The 17,847-nt window shown below is 44.3% G+C and overlaps 1 protein-coding gene across 7 annotated transcripts in view; it reads left to right on the top strand.

Moving 5' to 3' along the window:
• Window positions 1-17,847, top strand: part of ppp1r9a (protein phosphatase 1, regulatory subunit 9A) — a 53,178-nt gene continuing 35,331 nt past the window's right edge. For 6 of the 7 annotated variants that reach the window (XM_035428846.1, XM_035428845.1, XM_035428844.1 and 3 more), the window contains exons 1-4: window positions 1-238; window positions 1,649-3,090; window positions 16,158-16,290; window positions 16,733-16,853. In XM_035428846.1, coding sequence (XP_035284737.1) covers window positions 1,750-3,090; window positions 16,158-16,290; window positions 16,733-16,853 — 1,595 coding nt within the window. In that variant the 5' untranslated portion in view covers window positions 1-238; window positions 1,649-1,749. Of the gene's footprint in view, window positions 239-1,230; window positions 1,394-1,648; window positions 3,091-16,157; window positions 16,291-16,732; window positions 16,854-17,847 lie in introns of those variants that run through there. The other variant, XM_035428841.1, reaches the window with a different exon arrangement.

The following is a 17,847-nucleotide window of genomic DNA, read 5'->3' as shown; positions in this document are numbered from 1 at the left end:
TTGCCTGCAATGGCGTTGTCTAGCGGTGCTCAGACTAGGGCTTGTATGTCAAATTGTTTCAATTGGAGGGATAGTAGACTATGACTTGTAGAGGAAATGGACGCGGCTAAATGAAAGTGTGTACTAGGAGTGTATTTACTATGTACACATTATTCTACATTTGAACTCTACGACAAAATATGCCCATTTTGGATATTAAACATTTATCATAGCATCTCCTTTGAACGAGGCAAAGCACGTAAGTGACGCTTTTGTTTTGATCATTGTAGCAACAGCTATAGATAGTAGGCTATAGTTAACTTCTTCTTTTTTGAATACTTACTTAATAGGTTGGCAGTTGCATGTACACGGATAAATATATGATCCGAATTAATAGGAAATGCAGAGTGTCTGTTTTACAGCATACGTAACTACAATTTGTTTGAAATGTCGCTGGCTGTCATTTAATATGCTCTACGAGTCGATTTGCGTCTATTCGCTGTTTGTTCACTGTACCATACTCTGACTCATTGCATGTTATGCGTCGCTATTTTTACTGTCTGCAATTTTAAAGTTGACCCTGTATTGAATGCAACGATCAGAGTTAGATTTGATGTTTTATAAAACTTGATTGTTACCACTGTGGCAATTCGTAAACATATTATTTATAATCCTTATTTTTCCATTTCAACGTTGAAAACAGAGGGCAGCCTACGCTTGCAGAATGTTGCAATTTGACGTTTCTGTGACTTGCATCTGGTGAACGATGCTACGCAACAACAGCTGGGGACATGCATCTCCGACCTTTTTAATTTTGCTGATGATATGCAGACCGTATCTGCAAATACTTAAAACATCCCCGAGATAAATTCGGAGGCTGAGATGTAAACGTTTCGCCGGCGTCCGTTATAGTGCATTTTCAGTATAGCCAATGGTTCAGAACCTATGTTTGCAGCATATCGGAAACGCTGTTCAGTGCTTGTCTTTGGCATCACATACTGTACAGGTATTTAACCACGATTTTTTAAAATCTCGAAGGTCTGACAATGGTCACAAAGGTCCATATGTTCGCCTTGTTATAACCGAAGTAACGCAGGATGTTATAAAAATTCCCAGTAAAATCTTTGTGCGCTATGAGAATTTATGATTGTCTGTTTAAAGTATATCGTGTTTGTTGATCTTGTCGTCCGTCATTATTTAGGAAAGAGGTATATCCCGAAATACGTGTTTGTCATTTGTGCTTATAAGCAGATCGGAGGCTTTGGCTTCATACATAGATGATTATGCAGAATTCAATGGGGAGGCGCAGGAGAATCAGACCAAGCGGTGCCTCAAATGAAATGGGAAAATCAATCAGTGTGGACTCCAGACTGCAGAATGTGGATCAAGTTCATTTTATTTTTTGGAAGACTGAGTATGTCATAATCGGAATGTCTTGACACTTTCACAGTCCAATTTATCCACGAGCTTTGCGTAAAAGATAGTTTTTCGTTAAATTTAAGAGTCTTGTTCCTCGTAAATGCATTCAGTGATGGTACGGTGTGGTATTGTACATTTAAGTATTAATTTCTGAAATAAGCATGACTTTCTTTTCTTTTCAATGGATAAAGCAAGTGTGATGTAATACATATTGTCGTATTTCTAACATATATTTCTTGAATTATTGTAGATATTATGTTCCCCCTGAACAAAATGTGAGAGGCTGGATGATGGGAAGATGTGATATGTAAACCCAGCGATGCTGACATCTCCTCCGCCTTTAAAACAAACATGTTGAAGACGGAGGCTTCGGGGGAGCGTTCCAACCTCCGGAGTGCCTCGCCTCATCGGAACGCCTACAGGGCCGAGTTCCAGGCCTTGAAGAAGGCCTTCGACCAGCCCAGGCAGGATGGGGACCCGAAGCAGAAAGACCCGGAGCGCGCCAAGCAGCCGCGGGGCAGGCAGTACGGCACCCACGTCAGCCGGATTAAAAACATGTTCATGCAGATGGGGACTGACGGCCCAGTGCCCTCATCGAAAACTAATGTGGGAGAGGAGGCCTCGCCCCAGAAGCTGAGGAAGCCTACCAACTTTGTCAACCGGACGGACGGCTCGGTCATCAAGCTCCAGCCCACCGTCAGCGAGCGAGCGAGCGGCACCCACTCAAAGTTCTCAGAGACCAGGAAGCTTTTCGAACAGAGGGGGGCCTCGCAGTCCCCGGTCTACGCCTCCAGCCGGGACAAGAGAGGCTCGCACGAGCACCTGGACGAGTGGAGGGGGCCGCGCTCCAACAGGGGCAGCAACGACTCCCTGGACAGCCTGTGCTCCAGGACGGAGGCCGCGTCGCCCACGGTGAGCCAACTCAGCGCCGTGTTCGAGAACGCCGACCAGCACCAGGCCGGCGCTTTCCGCAGGAGCGCCAGCGGGCGGGCCCTGTGCTCCCCGGACGGGTTCCACCGCCCCGGCGACCTGAGCGAGGACGACGGCAGCTCCCTCCAGTCGCCGTCGCGCGCCGGTCGCAGGCACCGCGGCGGGCGGCCCGCGCTCCCCGTGTCCTCGTCCTCGGAGGACCTCCTCAGCCCCAGCCCGCTGTCGGAGGCGGTGGACGCCGGGCCGGGGTTCCCGGAGGCGCCCCCGCAGAAAGGGGAGGAGCCCGGGGACGGGAGGAGCGAGGAAAGGGGCGCCGCCGTTTCGGACAAATACGAGGAAGCCCACCGGCTGAGGCACGCGGGGACGGTCACGTCCACGGAAGCTGTGGGTGTCAGCACGGACTCGCCAGTGCGCACGGCCTCCGTTTGCACCGAGACCACGCCTGACGCAGCAGCCGGCGAGACAAACGAAGCCACAGGAGGCCGCCAGGCGGAGAATTCGACTCAGGTCACCGGCGGCGATGCTAAAGAACCCAGTGAGGAATACAGTGGCAACGAGAGGGTCATATTCAACGCCGACGGTGACGCTTGTTACCAAGGCTGGGGCGAAAGTTGCACAGACCCCGAAGACGAAGCGTATGGCGATGACGCCGCTTATTTCGACCCAGGCTCAGACATAAAGGAGATTGCTGGCTTACCTGAGGAGGAGGAAGAAGACGTCCCTAAAGGCAGAAAAATAAGATTTAGTACAGCTCCAATGACAGTAAGTCTTCTTGCTTTTATTATTCTTAAAAATGAAGTTGTTTCCAAAGAAAAACTATCTGAGGATACTTGCACACTATTTCTCCAGTTCAGGTATTATTTCGCCTTCAAAGGATCTAGCCTATATTTAGTCATTTTCTTGTTACATAAGAAGCATACTATTTAATGCAGACACTTGGAACTAATCAAATTGGTTCTTGAAAATGTGTCTTTAAATGGAACTTAGAAATAGTATGTGCATGGAGCAGTCTTACTGCACATTAACTTACTCTGGTAGAGATAGGTGCTCCTCTACGGCTGATCCAGGGTCAGTTGTGTGGGCCTGAAAATACCCAGAAGCACACCCACATCAAGAGTTTCCTCTCATTTAACTCACCCCCTGTTATAATGTTGTATTTGTGAAATTATCTGACTTTTAGTGGCATTGTGTCATCTCTTTCCCCTGACATTTTTACATTTCAAGCTACAGTTTTAAGTGTTAATTTGATCCTTGAACAGAACAAGAATCTTTGAATATCCCTATGTCATAAGCTACAGTAAATAACTCAAACAGCTTGCTCATGGCCTTGCATTTTAAGTAGTGAAGCTGGCTGTGCCCTGACTTGCTGTTTGAAGCCAGTTATTGCCTACTGGGGAGAGTGCACGGGAACGGTGACCTGTGAGTGAGTCAGCTGGCAGTGCTCCCAGTTGATTTTCGCACTTCCACAGTCCTGGCACATTGAACGCTTTCCATTTTTAATCCTGCTAACTCCCATTTCACAAGGATTCCATCTCCAGGTGTGAAATAGCGGTGATATGGATGTGGAGATATTCGTTTACTGATTTCTGGCCGTGGAGGAATTGATAATTACCACCTGCCAGGAGCTTAGGTTCCTTCTTTCTTCTTTTGAAATTATTTGAATGACCTTGCACTTCGTATCATTTTTTTGGGGCTGTAAAAAATCTCTATCCATCTGAATCCAGAGGGGTCCATAACTAACATATTTGTGTGCTAAGTGCTATTTAATTACGTGTTAAATTAACTGCACATTGCCATCACAAAATTTAATATGTTTTGATAATTAGCTCTTATGCATAAAAATGGAATATTCACCATAATATATAAAATGTTCATCTATCACCAATTGTTCAATCATAAAACATCAGGGGGTATTCCAGTGCTAATGGGGAACCTGTTTCCATTCTGTTAAGCCTCTTACCATGAGGAAGCAGTGTACTGTGTAGACTGAGGCTGTGTAAATTGGCCCATACCACCAGTAATATGCTGCCATTTTCAGCATTGGTTAGTGGTGTGAGGTCAGCAGGTAATGGCAGGATATAAAAGTATATGTATATAGATATGACCTTTATTTTTGTGCCATGTCTCAGTAGTATTAACTGTACTGAAGCCCCCTGTAAAATATAAGTTGTTTACTACTGCACCATGTGTTTTTGGTCGCAGCTAACAGGCTTTTGTTTTGTGGATCAAAAGCAATACAAGCCACAAGTCCGCAGGTTTGAAATTGATCTTATCAACGCTGAGCAATGGACTGGAGCCCGTCGCCCTACTTTTTTCACAAAAAGTGGTGTTAAATCGCTAATCCCTGACAAAACTGAAATCGTTTGAAAGTCACCGCATGGTGAGTGTAGCTTGAAGAAAAAGGTCAGCTACTCCCCGTACATTTTTAGCATATTTTATATTCTTAGAATACCTTAATCAGATCATATTCCCATGCTATGCAAAATTAATTTGAGGTTTAGCTCACTAATTATCAACTTATTATACAGGTCTCAGTGATCCAAGGCTGTAATGTAGCTGGTGTGATGTATAGCAATTGAACAATACAAAAACCAGCAATGCTTTCCATTTTGCACTGTATGTTTGATGATGCATGAACGTTTTTTGGATCGGTAATACTAGTCAGGATGTAGCTATGCCTTCAGGGAAGACCAATGTCAATGCTGATTGGGCAATTAGAGAGAAGGTAAATTACCCATTTATTCTGTGTAAATTTCTTATTTTCATCTTATTCTGTGAGCACAATTATAGAATAGCATCAGGTATTTTTCTTCCAGGCAAGGTGTGGTGGAATATATAACTGAGGCAGGAATTTTCCAAATGTGGGATGAACAAAAAGAGCTCTAATCTCTGACTATTCTTAGGAATTCTGAAAGAAACATATTACATATCATTAACGTATTACAGAAGATATCCTTGTACTGGGATAACCCCGAAGAAGACCCTTACGGTTTGACTAGGAAAAAGACAAAGCCAAAGCACTTGAAATGAAATGATCTGGTTAATGTTACTTAATAATTACTTTGGTGATATTTCTTGGTGTCTCTCAAAGCCAGTGAATCATTTCAAAATCTAAGCTGTTAAAACTTTAATTAATATAGAAATCTTTTGCAGACCGTCATCCAAGCAGGCTCTCATACAGTACTTGTAGTGATAAAGCACTAAATGTTTTTTTTTCATTCTGAAAAAGTTAGAATTCCTCACATATGTTAAACTTGCGTGTCACTACCGATGGAAATCCTCTCCATCTGAAGGCTTGAGAAACATGCCTTCATTTTGGTGCTCGCAGCATTCGATAAACTCCAATTCATTAGATAAAGTAAATATATAACTCTAACACAAAATAACATAAAAGATACCAAACATTGTTTTAATAATGTAATTTCCCCACTTGTAATGTAATTTCCATGATAAGGTTTTATTATGCAAAAATGAGACTATTGATTAAAAAAGGAAACGCATGCTCTTACTAATATTGCAGGGATATTTTCAGTCTGTTGACGTGCTTTAAATGCAGTGTGGTCCAATTCTCAGAATGCCTTTTTACTGATTTCTCAAGCTTCCAGACCCAAACCCTGTGGGTTGAACTCTGAACTCTGAGGGCGATGTTTGTGAAGGACAGCCCGGGATCGACCCTGTGGATCTGATTGTACAGGCCGGCGTGGCATGGTGCGGTGCGGTGCGGTGCGGTGCGGTGCGGTGCGGTGTGGGGCTCTGGCTCTGGGTCCTGACTCCCCTCCTGCTGACTCAGTCGGCCCTGAGAGGCGGTTCTGCGGCCGAGCGGAGAGAGGGAGGGCCGGTCCCTCAGTGCCGAGCTGCGCACGCTCCTTCAGAAGGGCCCTGTCCTGTCACGCTCTCTGTCACATGATAAACACATCGACAGATCTGCGCAGAATGGTGTGTCAAACACTTAATAGTCCTGGTGGATTCTCTTAGCAAGAGTAACTTACAGGGCCAACATGGTAGGATATGTAAAGTCATAATAATAATAATAATAATAATAATAATAATAATAATAATAATTCACATCGTGTTTTTCATGCAATGTCCTGAGTTCAAATTAAAAAACAGGCATCAGAACAGCAGACAAATATCTAATCACAAGACAGTGTACAGATACAGGAATGACAAAACAAAAGTTAAAACACAGTATACAATAAGTTGTACAGTGCCTACAAGATAAAGCATAAGAATGCAAAGTTACCATGTTTTTAAAATCGCTTTAAAAAATTGGGAGTAATTTCAAAGAATTCACCACCAGCCTTGCTGAAGGAACAATAAGGAAGCCCTGAACAGATGATCCAAACTGCTTCTCTGGCTTGTGGGGTACTACTGTTAATGTTTGACTGTTGAAGAGCTAAGCTATGTCGTGCTTTACCAATCAATACAATCATAAAATCCATTTTACTACTGTAAAGTGCTCGTCATAATTTATGCATTGCAAGGGCAGGGTTACAGAAGAATAAATTATACATTAAGTAGGATCATAAAGCATCATGCTAAACAGTATACAACAGGATGCAAGCATGTAAGTGCCAGGTTTTTGAATAATAAGAATAGTCAGAGCTATAGTTTCAGTTGCATGAACATTCACTGTTCTTAAAGAGCCTAATTACGGAATCTTTATGTCCTACAAATAGTACAACATAGGCCTACATTTTGCCCTTTGATATTTCAGTCCTTTGAGCTAGAAAATGAATCGCAGGCCTTTACTTTTCTCCCACTTTGATATGCTCAGTCATATAAATCTCATGGCTGCGATGTGCTTTGTCAGTTTGGTGTTCTGCCAGCCACTGGCTTCTTCTTTCCTCTGCTGCCCACCAGTTCTGCCACCCATTGGAGGAGTGTGCTTCATGCACAGCACAGTCTGAGTGGTCAGGTGAGCTGCTCTTGGACAATGATCTAACAACAACCCTGCTAGCCAAAAACGCTCCCTGGGCAACGCTGTGACCAATTAGGCTTGTGGGCCATTGGTCACAGTTGGCGCTGGCACAGTCGGTAACTCAAAACTGAACCCTAGGGTGCATCCACTCTGGAAACGAATTCTTTGGCTGGCCGCTGCATTTGGCACTTTCATGTTGGGAGCAGTTATTAATGTAGTTATTTTCGTATTTTAGAAAGTCTGCATTAAGGCTGTAGAGATTTTCAAATCCCACTCCAACTTTATTCAAAATAAAGTTTATAGGTCATTCTCTTGGCCTTGAGTCGTTGTTGTGTTGTATTCTGCAGTCAAGCATTCATTTCTGTGGCTCCAAGAAGCTTGTACTGAGGTTACCTAATGTGCACCTAATGAAATTTGAGGGTTTTGTGGAGCTCTTATCCTTATGTGTTTAGAACATGTCCTTGGCTCTTTAAAGCTGTCACTGAATGCTTGAGCGAGACATTATTCAAGTCAGTCTTCTGGGATATTATGAAAGATTTGTGTCTATGTATGAACTCACAATGGCTCACTAACTGCTTATGTTGCTGTCAAATTCAAAGTTGTAGAAAACTGTACAAGATCAGATTTCAATGGTGAAGCAGCCTCGATCACGCTGCACAGATGTTCCACCAATCGTGGTGAACGGACACGCTGTCGTGTCACGTCTGTCATGTGAGGTCATTTTCCATCACCGAGAGGGAACTGAAAGCAGGTCCCGAGGGTTTCATTTTAGGCCCAGACCGCAACGCCATTATCAATACTGTTAGCCGCGTCCTTCCCCGTGCATTATTAATAACCGGGGTGGTTTTGTTTTGATCATTTCGCCGACATCTGACCTTCTTGGCTGAATTTTTTACGATTCGGGAAACACAAAACGGCCTGGCGGTCTGAACCCGGTCGATTCCGACGGTTCGTATCAGGCGTTCCACCCTCCTGATGTGATATCAGCCCGCTGAAGCATCCCGCATTGTTCTGAGAGCGTGCCCGGCTGCAGGCAGGAGCATTCAGAAAGTGCCACAGTGGCCTGCATTGTGGCGAAGTGCGTTCCCCTTCCCCAGCTGAGAATTTGGCTCGCCAGTTAGACCAGCCGCACAGTCAGATGTACGGCAGCCTGCGGGGTATTGACTGGAGCGCTGGATTATGTGCCCAGGTTCGTAGGCCATAGCTGGCATATGTACAATACAGATAATCACTCAGATAATCAGCAGGTAGTTCACCTAAATAACTTCAGTACAAACCCACCTTTATGAATTGGTTATGAAATATACAACGTTCTGTAGTGAAATGGTAAACATTGAAAGCTGTTGTTGTCTTGGATATGGGCATCTAATAATAATAATAGTAATAATAATAATAATAATATGTCCTTTTCTGTTAGTAATGCATGAAAACCAGTGTTATTGTTAGCAATATCATTATTGTATTATGAATAATGTACCATGAAGCTTCATGTTGCTACTGAATAATTTGATTTGGCTTGGGGGATGGAAACTTTACATTGTGCGTAGTTGGAGTCATGTGTGAAAAGACATTGCCCACGTGAGTTTGGTGAAAAGAGTGTGTGGAATGAAAGAATCCGTTGTTGTTTTCGTCCGTTTATTCTTTGCCTCTGCTCTGAAAGAGCTCCCTCTTGCCGCACACGTGGGCCATTTGTTGGCTGGAGTCATGGCACCCAATTATAATCTACCATAACAGGATTTGAAAATGCATTCTTTGGCAGATAAGCCACCTACAGAGTCAGCAATTTGTTGCGTGAAAAAAAAATCCGAAGCAAATTTCTCAATTCTGTTTTTTTTTTTCTGTCCCGGATGTCAAAAGGTCGGCAGACACAGATGGAAAAGCTGGCTTTTTTTGGTACAGTTGCAAGTTCTACACATTTCACATTCACCAAAATATCCTCTCTCACTAGAGTCTGACTTGTCAAACTAGAATGCTAAAAAATGTATTTCTGTCCTTACTGATGCCTGAAGAATATGAACATCAGATATGCGCTCCGCTCCAATGTGAGAGCCAGCACAGAAAAATGACATACTGTAAATTGAAACACAAAACTTTAAGATGCATGTGTCATCATAGTTTGAAGCTAACTCTTTATTTTTAACACATTCAGTCAAAGTCAAAGTCAATGTGTTTTTATTTGTCAAGTGCACAGTATAACACAGGTCATTCTGAGCAAAGAAATTCTTGTGACATGGCAGGCAGCAACTACGTAGAAGCAAGAGCAAAATATCTAAAATATCTAAAATATATCAAAGAAATATCACACATAATAAAAATACACATAATATTAAACATAGTGTTAAATATTAACAGCAAATAAGTACCAGCCTGTACAGATGGGGGATATGGACAGTGGGAATAGCAGTATTAAATATTTAAATATTAACCATATATAAAGTGCAGGAGTGCTGATGAATATGTGCATAAGATTGTACATTGAACGTACATAGCATACACAGGAGGACATGTGATCAATGTGATCCCAGGGATTTATGTTGCTGGTTGAGAAGCCTGATGGCCTGAGGGAAAAAACTGTTTGTGAGTCCACACACAGTCAAGAGAATGTAGCTCGGTTGAGGGAAACGTACGCTGCGGTTTTCAACGTGCTGAAAAGATGCACTGGCACACTGCAAAAGCCCCACGTCAAGGGCAACTCTTAAAGGGCCACGCCGCCAGGGCCCTCTTGTCCCTCTACTCTGAAACAGCATGGCACCTACTCTCTGGCAGGGCAAGGCACAAAGTGGCGTTTGATACCCACGGAAGAGGTGGCTGGCATTAATAGCAGATGCCGTGCTGTGGCGTCCTCAGGCAGGGGGGCCCCCTCACGCCCACCACCCCGCCTTTTTCAAAATCAGTTGAATATGGCATACTTTAAAAAGTAGGGCTGCAGGGAAATACCACAAATGCTGAAGAAGAGACTTCTCTTTACCGCGGGGGTTACTGAGGAAGAGTTGAAAAAGACCATTTTGTGGAAGTGGGAGTGAGAGTGCGAGCGTGGGCGTGAGCCTGGCAGATGAACTGTCACTCTTCTGCTGTCCTCAAAACTGGGCGGTCCTCTTGAGCCAGTGCGCAGCCAGCAGCCCCGGCTCGTGGAGAACATTCTCAAACAGAATCCCGGGACAAGACAGCCGTGCTCGTGGAGAACATTCTCAAACAGAATCCCGGGACAGGACTGCCGGGGGAAATGTGCGGCGTGGAGGAGAACCGCGTGCGGTAAAGTGTGTTTGTCGAGCGTGGTGCTCACGAGGCGGCGTTGGCCTGAAGAAACCCCGTCTCCTTCCTCTCATTGTTAATGACTCAGGGATCCTGCGATGCGGCGAGCGGGCGAAAGCGTTCAGAGAAAGATTAATGCGCAGATCAATCACCCCCTTTTTTTTTTACTCGTCTCTCAATTTGGAACGCCGATATGCCCTCCCGGCTGCTGAGAGCCTCTGCCATAAACTTGGGGAGAGCAGACAAGCATGCATGTCCTCGGAAGCACATTCACCCTCGCTCTGCTTTTTTTAATGTGATAGCAGCCATTATGACAGAGGGCTGCAGTTTCCGCGCGGTTGGCGCGGGTGGACAGCGGGCACCGGATCAACCAGAGGAGGCGCTCTTCCTTCATGAAGTGGGGTTAAACACCTGCAGAGTGACATCCCTTCCTTGCTCTGTGGTGCTGTGCGTCTTCTGACGCAACACCAGTCACAGTCAGTACCGACACAGTCAAGTTCTGGATCAGAAGGAGGACTAGCGCTTTCCCTTGACGAGAAGCCCTACAGCAGCCCCTTCATAGAGTGAGACTGGCTTAAGTGCACAAATACAGTACATACATTGGCTTCGGAAAATATTCAGACCCCTTCACTTTTTTTCCAAAATTTGTTCTGTTCTGGATTTCATTTTGGCATCAGTTTACACACAGTACCCCATAATGACAAAGTGAAAGCATGTTTTTAGAAATGTTTGCAAATGTATTAAAATTGATATACAGAAATACGTCTGAGGCCGCTGTACTGTATAATATACAGTGCATATCGAATTGAAGGAACGATTTGAAAAGCTGGTTGATGATAGAAAGACGGGCACGTGGCTCTGTGTTTTTTGGGTGTCAGCCGTCAGCAGCATCAGTCCTCTGCTTTAGACAGAGAGGGGGATTTCAGTGGCAGAACTGGGCTGATGGGGCAAGATAAGGTAGAAGCGCGGAGCAGTGGGAGCCATCATGCGTCTGTAGTTGTGCTGGCTCAGAATCTTGGGGTTTGGCAAACAGCATGAATGCCTCCTGATCGGCACTCCCCCGTATCGCAGCGGTGTGTGTTACTGAATCTCCCAGCTGCCTTCCTCCAATCAAATCCTCATCTCCTCGTATAGCGGCGGTGTATGTTACTAAATTTCCCAGCTGATTTACGACAGTCAAAACCTCATCGCTCACCACCTCATCTCATGAGCTTATAAACATATTTACTGCTGTCAACAAAATGTCTGCCTGGCGGATGGCTATGCCATTCAATACCCTATATACAGTAGTAACCACCCATGTCCATGGTATTTTGAAATGGTACACCCTAATGATTAGAATAAGACAGACTCAAAAGACTGATGACTGTAACATTACCAAAGTACACAGGGTCCAGAAACTGGGAACCAGGTTCAAAAAAACAAAACTGAAACTGAACATGGTGTGGTTCTATGACAGATGGCAAATAAGGGTATTGCTGTCATTCTGATAATGAAATCATACCATTTTTCAAGGAAATTGCATTAGACTATCATGATACAAAAAAAGGTAAATGATATGTTGCTATGTTTCATTTACAGCTTGGTTTGATACATTCCCTTACTTACAGTCCAAACCAGTCACCAGAGCAGGTACCTGTCCACTAGGATTCCTTAATTTCTCTTATCCTCCAGAGCCAGCTCCTGGCCACTGGTCTGTGTCACTGTTTATCCAGTATCTAGAATGACTTCAAAGACCATCAAGACAAGATACACTAATTGTAACAAGGGAAACACAGAATAGCTTATCATAGAGCAACACAGAATGGCTCAGAGAACATCAGCAATTGACTATTGTGTTGAAAAACAGTGATTAAGTACAGTATGCGACTGTTGTCATGTTCTCAATGCATTTTTATCTCAACAATGATAATAAAGGTAACATTACATAAGAATGTACACATATTGTAGTTCTTAACAAGCATCCATTTAGGGAAATACTTTTGGTACTATAAGAAGGATGAAATTCTGATGTGACTTTGGGATGTTCAGCTACTGAGAGGGCCTGTTAAGATGAGAAAGGTAACTGAGCGGAGAGCTTCTATCAGGTCTACAGACGGATTGCAGGTATAGTTGACTGCCTTTGACAGCCTGGTAGAGGGCTGAATCATCCAGGCCTTAGATGTTATACAGGCTGGGATCAATAGCCAATAACAAAAGGCTGAGGGGGAGTAGCAAGCCATGGACATGTTTTAACTAAACACCAGTCAGTCACAGAAGATCTGTGGTTATCCAAGTGGAAGTAGCTGGACCAGGGCCTGGACCAGCAGCTGTGTTGAGTAGGTGGTGAGGGCCAGGAGCTTTCTATTTGTGTAACTGAAGACTAGCAACAGAAGCTGGTCACTGACGAGATGCTGAGGGTGAAAAAGAGCTTGCTATCAAAGTGGGTATGAGAGATTCTGCAAACTCACCAGATGGTCAGCTTTGTATTCTTTATATATTTAAAGGTCTGTTTCTGTGCTCTTGGAATGGAAACATTCTAGTTGTAATATAGCACCAGGAACTGTCCAAAACGGTCCCATTCTCTGTGGGAATGAGACGGCTCTTGGCAGACTAGAAGATGCAGGAGATTCTCTGGTCCCTGTGTCTTGGCTGGTGAAGATGTCCATCTGAAGTGTCATCAGTGACTGCACGTGGCAGCCCTTCACATTGGAGTGGACCACATATCTCTGGCTCTGATACGAATTGAAGTGGCTGTTTATATTTGAGGAGATGAATGAAGTCCCACTCATAAATCAAGAGCGCTGATGTTATACTAATTTCTAGCAACCTGTTTGTCTTTGGGACGATATCACTGTGAGACAGAGATCCTACTTGCGATTCTTGGTCTATAGCAGGCTTCTTCCACAGACTAACCAGATGGGCAGCTTTGTATGATGAACATTGAAAGTAAAGTTGGTTCAAATTTTAATATGGCACCAGAAAGCATAACACATTATTGAGTAAGGATGAAGGAAGGATGTAGAGCATGCATGGGCTAACCATCTGCTTTCTGTAGAGATTGTGTGGCAATACAAAGCGTCTTGGCAGAGTGGGAGGGGTACAGTGTACAGTAGAACTACTCAGGGTTACAGAAAGATGCAGGCTCTGGCTTGTAGGTAAAGTATGGTTGCTTCAGACAGCCTGACATTCAGGTATTGGTTTGTCATCCAGGTATAGATCTCCATTACACTTATGTTAATTGGAGGCATGGCTGAATTTTCATTTACACAAATATTTGACATTGAGATCATTAATTAATTGCTTGGATTCCTTAATATGCTTGCTAAATTAAAAAATCCAGTTTCTTCTTTCTCTTTGTTTATTGCAGGAGAGTTGATGAACTTTACATAAAATTCTAAATAGAATGTTCTTTGGCAGAAATCAAGTCAGTTTTAGTGACATAGGAGTAGAAGGGGAAAATCCACAGTCAGAAATAACAGATCCAAGCGGCGTGACGTGAAAGGAAACCAGCCTGACCATGGTCTGACAGAGCAGTCCAGTTGTGGTACAGATCGGTTAGGAAGACAGCGCAGAAGCAGCACGTTAAGTACATTGACAGAGGACATTGATCCCCCATGTGAAACAGGAGATCTGCAAGGCCTAGTTTGAGGTGGTGGTGGAGGTGCACTGTGCTGTATGAGCCTGTACATGTGGGTGTGTCAATCGCTTGCAGACGTTTGTCTGGGCTTGAGCGGCAGCCAACAGCAGCAGCATCGGAGAGGCTGCAGTGCCGCGGTGACTAAATCTAAGAGAGGCGGTTGGCACTTCCTCCACCGCGAAACTCCTCCGCCCAGAAGGTTTGTCTCTGTCTCTTTCTTGCGGAGGCCCCTCCTGGTGCACAGGAAGTCATGTGACACCCCCCCCCCCAAACCCCCCCCATCCCCGGACTCTGCAGTGGAGGCCCTTGTGGGGCTGTCAAAACTGAGGTGCAAACAGAGCGCGTTCTCCATTCTTTATAGCGGGGGAAGGCACACCTATTGGCAGAATTTCAAACCCCACATGACACCAAACACCCTCAAGGTCAAACACTCTCAGGTCTTTTTCCCATGGCGTGCAGGAACGGCCGCCATGGGCTATGCATGGCAAATTGTGGTCACTCACTCACTCACTCACTCACTCACTCATGGACAACCTGAGAGGGACGTTTGGTGGGATGCATGCGCAGGTGGTGCTTCCTTTAGTAGGATGCATGCGCAGGTGCATCTCCCAAAATCATCGCTTCGAACGGCACAAGTTTTTTAAGCACAGCTTTATTGCCTAATGTTACTTTAGCTAACCCTAACATGTTAGTGTTTCGCCTACTTCAGTTAACCTAGTTAATGCGTACCACCGATACAGATGTATGGACACACGGAGGACAACAAATAACGTTACAGAGATGAGGACATGCCATAGCTATCTAGCTATATATAGTTAGCCAAGTTTTACTCATGACACTTTGTACAGGTGCGCCGTGGGTCTGGACAGTTTCGTGCTTGTTCCTCAGAAAGCCAGAACACATATTGATTCAAAGCCTGTTTCATACCAGTAGTGCTAATTCACAGCCCAGTGGTGCAATCTTTTGTGTGGTAAATAAGCACATCGTTGATGACACTAAATGATTGATGATGTGGATTTTACTGAGATAAAGCTTTTGTGGGGAGCTCTCCTACGTTGCCATGGTTCAGCAGTAAGGCATGATCTAGCTGCTGACTTCAGTTTCTCTGTGTTTGTGGCCTTGGTTGTATTTTCCTGTAAAACTATGCTCATATGAATTCCTTTCCTTTCCATGGATTCAATTGACATTAAATGGTGAGCAATAGGAATACCATATTATAGTGCATAATGCTCTTGTTAGCGAGAAGATGATTACAGTTGCATGTCTACAGTAACATGGAAGATGGAGGAGATTCTCTGGTCTGGTCATTAGTCATTAGTGACCCAACGGCGCATGGCAGCCCCTAACAGCGGAGAGGACAGAAAATCGGTTGTGCTGATATTAATTTAAGTGGATGTTTACATTTCAGGAGATGAATGAAGTTGTGGCCTTCCTGCTCACAAATCAAGAGCCACAGCATTAGCCGTTAATCTCATTTCTAATTACCTCTGGGTGTTTGGGGCAGAATTGCTGCAGGACAAAGACACGTACATGCGATTTGTGGTGGTCTACAGTGGAGATATTCAGCTCTTTCCTCATGGGGGCTAAATCTTTTTAAAAGTAATGCATCCAGGCCAAACATTTTCCACCTGCTGTTTAGACTTAAGGGTGCAGACCCTTAAGGAAGGCAAGAGCCGAAACGAGGAGTTTTTAAAAATTATTGATCGCTATGCAACCTCTTTGTCTTTACCATCTGATATTAATATGTACTGTACATACATGTCTGTAAATGAAGTAGATGGTTTTTAAATTGTGCTAACTGTTAGTTAATATTCTGTCATTAGTGGGAGGTATGCAGACAGTGTGCAGATGCAGGCAAGATGCTTTTTTTTCTAAAGGGACGAGAGTATGTCTGTCTGTGGCGGGCCAAATGTACCTCTTGTGAGGCCAGTTGAATAGCCCTGGTCTGTAATTGATGGTCTCCCATTAAAAGCACAACTATGTCAAGTAATGATAATGCGGCCTTGTTCATTGGAGCTGTTCATTTTGTGTGTCCAGGTTTTTAACACGTACTCGAATGAGGATTACGATCGGAGAAACGAGGAGGTGGATCCGGTGGCTTCATCCGCAGAGTACGAGCTGGAAAAGAGAGTGGAAAAGCTGGAACTTTTCCCTGTCGAGCTTGAAAAAGGTAAACTCGTCTACTTTCACCTGTTCCACCCACACAGCATCCTAGCGTGACCGAACATGTCTGACATTGCCTGCTTTGCATCAGGTCTCTGCTGAGGGCTCTGCTTGAGTTGTGATTCTGTGCCATGACTCATTTAGCTTGGAGGAAAAACACATATCATTGATGATGTAAATATAACAGTGTCAGAATGCATGCACACATCCACAGTATCTGTGTCTGTTTATTCATCCATTTATCCACTTTCAGAAAGCTGTTTATGACATAAGCGCACACACACACACACGTGTGCCCACATGCACACACACACACACACACACACACACGTAAACTCGAAAACTAACACTCACACAGACTCACACACTTCAGTGCACATACACACGGACACAGATGCACACATACACACACACACACACTGAAGCTGTTGTTTATGGGCTGTGCTCAGACGATGACGGGCTGGGGATCAGCATCATCGGAATGGGCGTGGGCGCCGATGCCGGCCTGGAGAAGCTGGGGATTTTCGTCAAGACCGTCATCGAGGGAGGGGCCGCCGAGAGAGACGGCAGGTGAGGGCGCTCGCTCGCTGTCTGCCAACCCCCCCCCCCCAGGGAGCCAAGGATTTACAGAGCGCCAGGGGTGGGGATTAGAGCAGGGAGGACAGGAGCAAAGCTTTCAGACGTTTCGGAGGCGACGAACCAGCCAATCACTGACAAGACTAAATAGGGGATTATCACAGCCACAGAAATGTAACAGGAATCAGTCCTGGGGGGGTTACACTAAAACTGTAGTATAGCAGTAGTGTAACACAGTGGTGAGAGAAATGGACTTGCAACTTGTAGGCTGTAGGTTTGATTCCCAAGTGGAGCACTGCTGTACCCTTCAGCATGGTATTTAACTGCCATTGCTTCAGTAAAAATATCCAAACGTACAAATGGATTGCATGCAAAGAAAGCAAACTGTGTGAACTGCTCTGGATGACAAATATCTAAATATCTGCTAAATATCTAAAATGTACAACACAGGAATTTGCAGCACTTTTGCATGACCATATGTTTAATATAGCAGCATTTTATATTGGTATACTTTGCATTTTCATTGTGTTGCGAACAATTTATGCATCTGTACTGATGCTTATCTTGCCTTGCGCTGTTCTGTAGAATCAGATGATCTGGATAAGACTGCTGGCTAAATGAATAAATGTCACTGTAAACAGTGAACGTTCTGTTGAATAATTAAACAGTTGAAGAGCTTGATACAGGAAAATATTGTTTGTTTTTGTGGAACTCCTGATCATGCAGAACACTTGTGGGCATTGAGCAAGAAGTATTGCAGTGTATTGACAGAAGCACTATTAGCAGGCTGGTTGGTCTGAATGGAAAACATTAGCTGTTCGAACTTTGCCTCCATTATTAAATCTCTGGCTGGCAGGAACCGGGTTGTGCCACAGGAAAGAGCAGTGTGGAGTAATTGTAGTGCTAGCTTAAGCAGGTCAAGTCATGTCAGGTTTCTGGCCTGTAAATGTTTGTAGCCAATTGGAAACATTGAAAGGTTTTTGCGCTA

This window comes from Anguilla anguilla, chromosome 8, assembly GCF_013347855.1.
Source record: "Anguilla anguilla isolate fAngAng1 chromosome 8, fAngAng1.pri, whole genome shotgun sequence".
Classification (NCBI taxonomy): domain Eukaryota; kingdom Metazoa; phylum Chordata; class Actinopteri; order Anguilliformes; family Anguillidae; genus Anguilla; species Anguilla anguilla.
The sequence above is the reverse complement of the archived record's forward strand: the minus strand, read 5'-3'. Positions and strand labels throughout refer to the sequence as shown.